This window comes from Lathyrus oleraceus, chromosome 4 (genome assembly GCF_024323335.1).
Source record: "Lathyrus oleraceus cultivar Zhongwan6 chromosome 4, CAAS_Psat_ZW6_1.0, whole genome shotgun sequence".
NCBI classification, from domain to species: domain Eukaryota; kingdom Viridiplantae; phylum Streptophyta; class Magnoliopsida; order Fabales; family Fabaceae; genus Lathyrus; species Lathyrus oleraceus.
Window position 1 is genome coordinate 3,097,049 of NC_066582.1, and position 11,852 is coordinate 3,108,900.

At 34.9% G+C, this 11,852-nt stretch overlaps 1 protein-coding gene across 2 annotated transcripts; it reads left to right on the top strand.

Moving 5' to 3' along the window:
- Window positions 1-283: 283 nt before the first annotated feature.
- On the top strand, window positions 284-3,243 carry LOC127138263 (glutathione S-transferase zeta class). Of its 2 annotated transcripts, none has more exons than XM_051064671.1 (11): window positions 284-446; window positions 513-615; window positions 685-741; window positions 816-901; window positions 987-1,058; window positions 1,134-1,190; window positions 1,273-1,348; window positions 1,609-1,670; window positions 1,996-2,055; window positions 2,855-2,975; window positions 3,082-3,243. In XM_051064671.1, exons 1-10 carry the CDS (start codon window positions 444-446, stop codon window positions 2,963-2,965), a joined length of 687 nt encoding a protein of 228 aa, XP_050920628.1. In that variant the 5' UTR covers window positions 284-443; the 3' UTR covers window positions 2,966-2,975; window positions 3,082-3,243. The 2 variants fall into 2 exon arrangements, with proteins under 2 accessions (XP_050920628.1, XP_050920629.1); XM_051064672.1 differs by having other exon boundaries at window positions 1,134-1,187.
- The last annotated feature ends 8,609 nt before the right edge of the window (window positions 3,244-11,852 follow it).

The window sequence follows — 11,852 nt, forward strand, 5'->3', positions numbered from 1 at the left end:
TATTTCCGATTTTTAAAATATTGAATTAAATAATTAGGCCAAAGTGCTACACGACCACCAACTTCGCCAACACCCCGAGTCTTTGCTCCTCTCTCCTCCATGGTTATAGTACATGCCACTTTACTTTGACCAGTTATGAATATTTAATATAAATAATTAAATAAAATCTCTATTATTCCATTCATAGCATAATGAGTGATTATTTTTAATTTGTACGAAATTATCAACTAAAAAGAGTGAAAATGGATGACATAAAAAACAAAAATAAAAGATATAGAAAGTAGTAAAATATAAAACGTATCGTGTACGATTTGGAAATTTGGTCTGAAATCTTTTATATAAAACACACCCACCCCTTAGCCTTGAGCATTGACAAAACAGCTACACCTACTCTGTGTTTATCATCTATATTCTGCTTTGAAGTTGAAAGTTTAAGCACGGCAATGGTATCCATCTTCTTCATCTATTTACTTTACTGTTACTTCATAACTTAACTCATTTCTTTCAACAAGGCAAACGCATCTGCTTCAGAACAACAACAACACAATCTCACTCTTTATGGATATTGGAGAAGTTCATGTTCCTTCCGTGCTCGAATCGCTCTCAACCTCAAAGGTACTCACTCTATCAACTTTATTATATATATTCATTCTATTAACACTATTCATTCATTCATTCATTCAGGTCTCAAATATCATTACAAATCAATTAATCTCTTGAAAGGAGAACAATCTCATCCCGGTTCGTTTTTCTCTTTTCCTTATCATCATTTTTACTATCTCTATTTTATTTTAATTTCATCTTCAAATCTTCAGAGTTTCTTCAGCTTAACCCCGTTGGTTTTGTTCCCGTTCTCGTCGATGGCGATTCCGTCATTTTCGACTCTTTCGCCATTATTATGGTAATTTCCTTTCACTCCATGCTTTCTTTAATTAATTAATCTCTCTTCATTTCCATGATTTCTATCTATCTATCTATGCACGCAGTATTTGGAGGATAAATATCCTCAACATCCTTTGCTTCCTACTGATATTCACAAAAGAGCAATCAATTTCCAGGTAAAATTAAACTAATTAGGATCAGATCAAATCAATTTTGTATTCAAATTACAATTTCATTCTTCTAATTCGCAGGCTGTTAGTATTGTTTCTTCATCAATTCAACCTCTTCATAACTTAAACCTTCTGGTAGTATGTTTTTCAACTCTTTTTCTTTGTTTTTTGAAAGGGGAAAAAGGATAAGTTCATTGATAATTTGCTTTTGTATCTGCAGAAGTACATCGAGATAAATGTTGGCCCTGATGAAAAACTTCCATGGGTCCAGAGTGTAATTAGAAAAGGCTTCACAGGTGAGATTAGATTTTGATTTTTTCTTAATGGAACACATACAAAATCTTGCTATTACAGTGGCGGTACGAACTTGGAAATAGTAGTTGATGGGATGAGAGCAATTGAGAGATTCTACTATTTGAGCACTTCGTTTTTTGATAAACATTTGGACTACTTCAAAATAAGGAACATAGGATGATATTCAATCTTCTAAGTCATCCCTAAGTCGGTAGTTCATGAGATTATATCTACAATGTATTTCCAATTGATTGTGTTTCAGCACTTGAAAAGCTATTGAAAGAACACACTGGGAGGTATGCTACTGGAGACGAAGTTTGCATGGTATGTTGCAAATCATTGGAGTTTGTTTGTTTGAAACTCTAATAAAATGAGTAAATAAATCCTTTCAAAAGGGTCTAGTAACCCAAAAATCTTGGGTAGCAATATCAGCTATTTGAATGTCTGATTTCTGATGTATAAATTCAATAAAAGCTTTTATCCTCTGATATTTTAGAATATAATGCAATTCAACTCCAAAATGAATGATCACAAATTTTGGAAAATTAGTAGGGCTAGCGGTAGGAACAAGCACTAGATTTGCAATCTTTTTTGGAATGTATTTTTGGCTTAGTTATATATAATCTAACATGTTCATTATCATTTGCAGGCAGATGTATTTTTAGCACCTCAGATACATGCTGCATCTAATAAATTCAACATTGACATGGTAATATTCTATGCTCTTGTTTATATGTTAGTTTATTTGCTGGAGTTTTTAGTTGATTTAGATTCAATGATTGTGGACTTGTTTGACAACACAAAATTTTGAGCTTCTAGCTTATAAGCTCATACGACAAAAAAAGTCTTGTTTGATAACAATTTCTTCCCAGCATCTTACAGTTTTTTACCAGCTTATAGTGTTTTTTTGTTAAGCTACTTCAAATAGTTTATAATTTATAGTTTGTCATTTTCTCTCTCAATTTTATCCTTATTACCTTTATTGGAAAAAATTAAATAACATGTAAGTATATTTTTTCATGTCATTTCGTATTTATAACCTAGTTCAATTTGTTAATTTTCGTAAATACGACTTATCCAATCAATTAGTTTATCCGCTATCAACTATTAACTCCCGCTATAAGCTAGCTTTTCAGCTATTTGCTATGTTTTACCCAACCAAGTCCATTTTCATAGGGTTCTTCAAATAAACTGTTAGTTTGAATATGTAAGATGAGTTAATCTTAGTCTTAGTTTTGATCTATTTGATTACTAAATTTTGCAAAAGTGCATGACTTTCTTTCTTTTACCACTTGTTGGCTGTTGGTTAAGTACATGCAATCAACATTTCAAAGATAAAACCGATCACTCAATCAGAAAGAGGATGCATTAATAAGAGGCAATTCAATATGGAAAAAAACCGTCATTGTGGAACTTGTTATTTTCTATAGTGAAATCTTCTTTCATGTGTCAGACTGCATTGCCCAAATTCATCATATGACTTACTTTTCTGTTATTTGTCGAAGCAGAATGAATTTCCTATTCTCTCAAGATTACATGAGACATATTATGATATCCCAGCATTTCGGGAGGCTTTGCCAGAGAATCAGCCAGACGCTGTAGGCAAGCTGAGTCAATAATTTGGGACTGGTAAGTGACCTCTAAAGCATGTGTCTGTAATCTACATTTTGCTGGTTCTTACTAGTTTTGGTTATTTTTTTGGCACAATTAGTAATTTTCAATTGATGAATAACAGAATTGTGACCTGATCTTGGGTTGAAGAAATTGCACCAGGAACAACTGATTTAGCGTTTGGTTGAATTTGTAATGATATACTATACTCTGAAGCAATAATGTTGCCATGAAACAATAATAAATGTATCTAGTGATTCCTAATGAAATTTATATTTAGAGACAATTTCCTCCCACAAAGTGTTTATATATAAAGTCAATGTAGTATGGCTCATATCATTCACCCATGGGTATATTGGTGATTCAATCTATGAGTTTGAAAATCTTAGTGTTTAATTTTCTCATGTGTTTAGTTTCCACCCTTAGTCCGAAAATCGAGAGGCTGCTTGATTTGATGGTTTGATGAGAGATCATAATGTTAGCTTCCTTTGTGGTTATTATGGTAATGTTGGTTCCTCTGATATCCTTTGCGCCAAGATCATGGCGTTGTTGCGAGTAGGATTGCTAAAAAAAATCCATGAACCGAACCATCAAACTGAACCGAACTAAAGTTAAAATAACCAAACCATTATATTTGGTTAGTAAACCGAACCGAACCGAATTGCAAATAACCAAATGTAAACCAAAACTGAACCAGTATTACTAAAATGTGAAAACTGCAAAAACGTGACCCAAATAGGAAACTGATGAAAGATGAATGGTGGAATGCAAAACCCTAAATCTCCAAATCAGTGAAGATCCTTAACCCTAAATCACATCTCATTTCTACAATCAACCTGAAATCAAAGTTCAGTCTCAAATTCGAAAGTTCATAATCTAAGACCTTGAACTCAAAATGAAAACCGAAGGTAACCAAATCACACATTCTTTATTAGCTTTTTCATTTCTTGGTAACTGAGATTCAATTGTTAGCTTCACTAATTTGTTTATGGCTACCAAAGGGTTTCTTAGTTTTGTGCTTCAATTCTCTTTTCTTTGGGCTTAGGGGTGTTTTTTATTTTATTTTTTTATCACATGTGTTCTTTAATCTGCATTTAGAGTTCTCTTGTTCATAACTATGGTTGTAAACTTGGTTTGGTTACTGTGATTTTGGAGGTGTTTTTCAACACCCAAACTGAAATTTTAGCTAATGTTTATGTTAATGGTGGAAAAACAAAGATGGTCTCATTAGATGTGGGGGCTCTAGGTCACTGTAACAATATTACTGATGATTTCAGGGAAATCACAGAGTGTGTTTTAATGTCCTAACTGTATTCAAGAGTCTATTTTTAGAGAGATTGAAACTTGCAGAGATTAAGCAAGGCTTGCTATGTTAGCTACTTTGAAGCTGATTTTCTATGCATTTTTATTGCTGAGATTGAACATCTGTTTGAAAGTGTATGAATATGCTATGACCCACTTTTGTAATTTTTGCCGACATTGAACTGAAATCTACCTTTAGATGTAATGAATCATATGATTCTTTTACTGTTAAAAGAATCTTGAATATACAAGATTTTAAAGGAAAATATACATAGTTGTGTTCTTGGAATCTCAATGATTTTGTTGTGTCTGTCTATCTATCTATATAAACAACAATAGTGTAAAATAGATCTTATACATGAAATCTTAGACCATACAAGTGTTTGGATTTATACATGTATTACTATTTTTAGTGTAAGGTTTAAAATTTGACAAAATAACTTACTTTTGACATGTGAAGATTTATTATGGAGTTTGTTGTGCTTTGCATAATCAATGTTTGCAATTTCTTGGTTTATCATATATGTTTATTTTTCAAGTTACGTTACTCTCGGGCTCTTGTTGCAAGGAGGTCCATTTCCCCTTTTCAATCATCATTTGTAAAAAGACCACTTTTTTTTTTACTATTGTCTCTTTTATCATAACTATTAATAAGTCTCAAGGATAATTATTAGATTATGTGAATTTATACTTAAAAAAAGTTTTTAATCATGATCAATTATATATTGCATTTTTTAGAGTCAAAATTAATAAGTTTCAAAAGACAATAATTGAACTATGTCAGTTTGTATTTACTTAAGAATCTTAAGGTTTATTCATGGCTGTGTTTTCTAGAATCAAAAGCAAAGAAGAATTGAAAATTTTAAGATGAAATAATGTTTGGATCCAACCACAAATATTATATTCAAAGAAACTTTAAAAAAATATTTAATAGGTAAAAAAATACAAATATCAAGATGCTAGTAAGGTTTATTCATGGCTGTGTTTTCTAGAAGGACGTTAATCTCCAAGAACAAGCAATATCCAAGAAGAAGAAGAAGAAGATAACAGAAAGTTTGTTATTGATAACTGAATATGTAAAACAGAATGTGATTGGTTATTTATATTACATTATCCACACACTAAGAACAGAAAAGGAAAAAGCCATTAAATATATATACAAGTGATATGCAAGATATCAGTTAACTCATTGTGTTCATTATATTGCATATAACAAAAGAATGCTAGACAAAGGATTATCTATCCGTGCCGACGCAATTTCTCAATATATTTGATAAAAAATCGCCGCAATGTTAAAACATAGACTTCTTATTTGAGTATATTTAATGGTGTATGAGTTATTGTTTTAAAATTGATAAAATTATTATGTTTTATTTTCTAGTGATGTTTATTGTATTGAATGGAAATTTGGGTAGGGTATTCCTTTAAATGTCAAATAATATAGGAGTTGCATGTAAAATAGGTGGAGACTAAGGTGGATAATGTGCACCATTTAATTTTTCTAGTAAATAAATGTTGGATTTCCCCTTTCAATGTATCATAAAAAACATCATGTTACAAATTAAGTGTTTGGGTTTGAATGGTAAATGAGCTTATGCTAAAGAACGTAAATGAGCTTCTTGCTAAGGAATGAAGGTTCAAAAATAATGAGTTCAACTTTTGGTCAGACCTTTGACCTCTGAGGTCGAATTCTAGATTACTAGATCAACATTTCCATGAGAACCAGATAGTGAAAAAAACCGCTTGTATGCACGTCTGCAATAATCTTTTAGTAAAAGTAGTTGTAACTTGTAACATACTAGGATTTGATTAAGAAACAGACGATTGTGATTTGTTGAATAATCTAAATAAAGTTTTTTTCCGGCTTCACCAGCACCAGAAATTGAACACAAGTACAAATTTTTTTTTTGAGATAGTGGATCGAATTTTAGTATGATCGAATGATAGTTTTTTGATTCGACAATTCAACAAGACCTTAGCATGTCGTCGAAGTTTGTTCACGTGGTGTAGTCAAAGTATACTAGGATTGTTAACATGTCGAATTTGGTCGGTTTGTTATGTACAATTATATAAGTTAGTTTATTCTCTAAGTTAATTTGTGTAATGAGTCTGTGTGTAAAAACCCATTTGTTTAGTAGGTTAGCTTTTATTAAAAATAACATACCGGTCTCTCACAGCACAACGCAAATCCTAATTAGGATGATAGATGTTATTTGTTGTAACACTTGTAATCTTACTTTAAAGAAAAATAAATAATAGTAGTTTATAATCAATTTTATTATGTTTTGTAATGACAGTAAAATCTAGGTAACAGTAGTCAGAGAATAATATCAAAATGGATGGATAGAGAAATAGATGCAGTACGATTCATATAAGTTTTCTTAAAGGGAAAGAAATACAATGGGTAAGAGAAGGGTTTGCATGTGGTGAATAACAGAGAGAGAGAGCGAGAGAATATCTCATACAAATTCATACCTACACACTTAGAGCTACCCACTACTAATATGCTCTCACTCACTAACAAACTGGGTCCACATTGGATGCTTCTTTTTTATTCTATTGCTGCACCTTATTTTCTTATCCTTTGCCACGTCATCATCCAATTCCTCATGCTCACCCATAACATTACCCTCCCCTTCAAGAGCAATCTTGTCCTCAAGATTGAGGTTCGGGTAGCTCTGTAGCATTTCTTCACTATCTTCCCAAGTTGCTTCCTGCTTTGAAATATCTTTCCATTTCACCAACACTTGGTCCACCACTTGTACTCCTTTACGAATGCTTCGAGTACGCAACACAACCTCTGGTTGAATCACCGGTCCTTCTTCCACTGTAATTAATGGCAACGACAAGTATGGTACAACAGTGAGGCCTTTGAACACTTTCAATTGGGATACATGAAATACCGGATGTATACGAGCTGTCTCGGGCAATTGGAGCTTATAAGCTACAACACCAATTTTGGCAATGATAGTAAAGGGGCCAAAATACCGCATCCCTAACTTATTGTTCTTTTGCAAAGCTACCGAGGATTGTCGATATGGTTGCAACTTGACTAAAACTTGATCACCAATCTCCAAGGAAACATTGCTTCTTTTCTTATCAACATTGACTTTCATCACCTGTTGAGCTCTCCTCAAATTCTCTTTCAACTCAAGTAGAATTTTGTCCCTTTCAATTAACTGTTGTTGCAGGTCTACCGGATCAACAGTGTTAACAGTGTAACGAATTAGCATAGGAGGATCTCTCCCATATAAAGCTTTGAATGGAGAGATTCCTAAACTTGAATGCAACGCCGTATTATACCACAGTTCCGCCTAAGAGAGAGCTTTGGACCATGCCTTTGGATTCTTGAACGAAAAACACCACAAATACATTTCTAAACACTTATTGACAGCCTCGGATTGTCCATCCGTTTGAGGATGATACGCGGAGCTCATCGCTAATGTCGTGCCATGTAATTGGAATAATTGCTGCCAAAATTGACTAGTGAATACTTTATCTCTGTCAGACACTATTGATTTAGGCATTCCGTGTAATTTAACCACATTATGCATAAATGTCTCAGCAACCGTCTTACTAGAATAATATGATTTCAAGGGTATGAAATGAGCATACTTACTTAGTCTGTAAACTACTACCATTATAACAGTAAAACCAGAAGAAGGAGGTAAGCCGGTAATAAAATCCATTGCGATATCTTCCCAAAGTTGCTCCGAAATCGGCAATGGTTGCAACAGACCAGCATAAGGCTTATTGACAGACTTCGCTTGTTGACAAATGATACAAGCTGCAATGAATTTCTGCACATGTATTAGGCCAATAAAACTGAGATGCAACTCTTGCAAGAGTTCTGGTCACTCCTGCGTGTCCCCTATAGGTGTGTCATGATATTCTATGAGAATTTTGTGAATCAAACTACTCTCAACCGGGACTAACAATCTGTGTTTCCAATACAATAAACCATCTTTCACCGCATAATTACCATTGTTCACAGTATTGTTAAGGCATTGTTGAACAATTAATTACAAATGCTCATCTTCCACAATTGCTTTCTTTAATTCATCAAAAAACTCACATTGTGGTGATGATAATGACAAGGACATCATTCTAGATAAAGCATCTGCAGCTTGATTATCCTTCCCTGGCTTGTATTCGATTTGGAAATCAAAGCCAATGAATTTATGAAGCCAAGCTTGCTGCTTAGGGGTTTGAAGAGATTGATCTAACAGACTTTTCAAGCTCTTCTGGTCTGTTCGCAGGATGAATTTGTGACCTAGAAGATAGTGTCGGAACTTAGCTAATGCCGCTGTGATAGCATAAAATTCTCGCGTATACGCCGATTGTAGCTGCATTCGCGGATTCATCTTCTTAGAAAAGAAAGCTATGGGATGCGCTCCTTGACTTAGGACTGCTCCCACTCCTGTACCAGAAGCATCTGTCACAAGGATAAACACTTGCGAAAAATCTGGTAACACTAATACAGGAGTTGAAGTGATTGCTCTTTTTAACTGCTCAAAAGCTTTTTGTGTATTTTCATCCCACATAAAAGCATCCTTCTTCAAAAGATTAGTGAGAGGGCCGACTATGGTCGCATAAGACTTAATAAATCGTCTATAATATCCGGTGAGCCCAAGGAAGCCTCGTAGCTGTTTCAAATTTGTTGGTATCATCCAATCTAACACCGCTTGGACCTTTGTTCTATCCATTGATACTCCAGCACCAGAAACTATGTGACCAAGATACTCAACTTCAGTTAAGCCAAATGAACATTTGGAGAGTTTTGCATATAACACATTTTGACTTAAGATCTGAAACACGGTTTCTACATGTTGCAAATGTGCATGCCATGAAGGGCTATATATTAGGATGTCATCAAAGAAAACAAGAACACACTTCCTTAACAATGGTTGGAAAAGCTGATTCATAAGCCTTTGGAATGTAGCTGGGGCGTTGGTAAGCCCGAACGGCATCACTAACCACTCATAATGGCCTTGATGCATTCTAAAAGCTGTTTTCTGTCTGTCCTCTTGCTTAAGAAGTATCTGATGATAACCAGAACGAAGATCCAGCTTAGAAAAATATTTTGCTCCATATAACTCATCAAGTAATTCATCCACAGTAGGCATGGGAAAACTGTCCTTGATAGTTATAGTATTCAAAGCCCTATAATCTGTACAACATCTCCAAGTGCCATCTTTCTTCTTCACTAGGATAATTGGGGATGAAAAGGGACTAAGACTTGGTTGGATGATACCTTCTTCAAGCATGTCCTGCACCATCTGTTCAATTTGTTGTTTTTGACTATGTGGATATCTATAGGGTCTCACCTTCACAGGTTGTGCTCCCTCTTTCAATAATATCTCATGACTCAATCCTTTCATGGGAGGTAGTCCTTTAGGTATTTGAAATATCTCTCGGTATGTATGCAACAGTGTACTCATTTCAGGATCCAGATCAACGGTTCTGCCATCCCAATTATCCTCTATAACAACAGGATCAATCTTTTGGATAGTAAATAACTCACTAATTGCATTCATCTGGTTTAGTCTCTTGAAAATATGCAGTTGTGCCATGACTGGTTTGTTCCCAATTTCACCTTGCAATGTGACAAACTTTCCATCAAGGTAAAATTTTAACAGTAGATGTAGCATAGTCAGCTACATGAGGTCCCAATGAAGCTAACCATGGGGGCACCTAAGATGACATCCGCCCCTGCTACAGACAAGAGATAAGCAGGAACAGTAACCTCAATGCCCTGTATCTTCAGAGGCAGTTTCTTGACCACACCTTCAGTCTGCATGCTCTGTCCATTTCCAACCAGAACCTTGCACCCTTTAGTTGGTTCCATATCTAAATTTAAGCACTTAACAATACGTGGTTGAATAAAGCTGTCTGAACTTCCTCCATCAAGCAGAATCGAGACACAGATAGGACCAATATAGCCCTTAAATCGGATAACACCCATTCCTGTAGCTCCATGGAAAGCATTAAAAGATAAGTGATGCTCTGTCACCTCTTTCGACTCGGTTTATTAGTTATATCTTCTGAGGAAGATGAATTGAGATATTCAGTATCATCATGCAACTCCAATAACATCAAATGCTTGTTTGGGCACTTATGTGAAAAAGAGAATTTGTCATCGCAGAAGTAGCACAATCCTTTCTCCCTTCTCAATTGCATTTCTGCTGGAGAAATTCTTTTGATTGCAGGGTTCTTTTGGAATTGGCTCATAGGTCTAGTAGGTGGTGTGGGAAGTAATGGTGGATTGGTTGCTTTTTCGGTAGTTTGTGTTTGGTCATTTCTGGTTGGATTGAAGTGAGTTCTATTTTGGGTATAAACTGATTTCTGTGGAGCAGATACAGATTTCTGAACAGACAATTTTTCCTCAAATAACTTGGCAATAGACATAGCCTTCACAATTGAAATAGGACAATGCAACATAACATCTCTGCGAATTTCCTCTTTCAATCCACTTACAAAACAATCAATTAATGCATCATTACTTAATCTATAAACATGATTGGACAAAGCAGTGAATTCAAGGTAATAATCATTAACAGATTTTGTTTGTTGCAGTTTAAACAGCGATGCTCTTGGGCAATCATAAATTGAGGGACCAAAATCTAGTTCAAGAGCTCGTGTAAAATCATACCATGATTGAAATGGTTGAGATCTCGTAACCATTTGGAACCACGGAACAACTTCTTGTTCTAGGTGAACATAAGCGATAATCAATCTCTCTGGATTTGGAGTATGATAATAACCAAAAAATTGTTCAGCCTTAAAAATCCAATCGAGTACATTCTTACCATTAAACCTTGGAAATTCCAGCTTGATGTTGCGAACATGAAATGGAGGTGGTGGAGCAGCAGTTCCCGATGATGATGAGTGAGAGATGGTTGATGTCTGAGACGCTGAGTTCGTGCTTCCATGGGTAACATTGAGAGCTTGCATTTGTTTCAGCATCATTTCCATTGATTTCGACAGCTCCACAAAACGTGACTCCGATGTTAACTGCATCGTCTCCATTCTCGCAAAGCGAGCTGCATTTGACTGTTCGTTCTTCTCCAGAACTTCGCCTTGGCGTTTAACCTCAGCTGCAAGCTCCTTCATGCGGGTGTTGTCGGCCATGGATGGAATGAAAGCACTAGTGTAATGACAGTAAAATCTAGGTAACAGTAGTCAGAGAATAATATCAAAATGGATGGATAAAGAAATAGATGCAGTACGATTCATATAAGTTTTCTTAAAGGGAAAGAAATACAATGGGTAAGAGAAGGGTTTGCATGTGGTGAATAACAGAGAGAGAGGGAGAGAATATCTCATACAAATTCACACCTACACACTTAGAATTACCCACTACTAATATGCTCTCACTCACTAACAAACTGGGTCCACATTGGATGCTTCTTTTTTATTCTATTGCTGCACCTTATTTTCTTATCCTTTGCCACGTCATCGTCCAATTCCTCATTCTCACCCATAACATGTTCTTATTATTTTCTTCTTTTTTACCTTTGTGAATTTCTTATCGATCACGAAATCAATCGTACTTTATAATTCCGACATCGTTTTCACAACCTGTTAATTTTT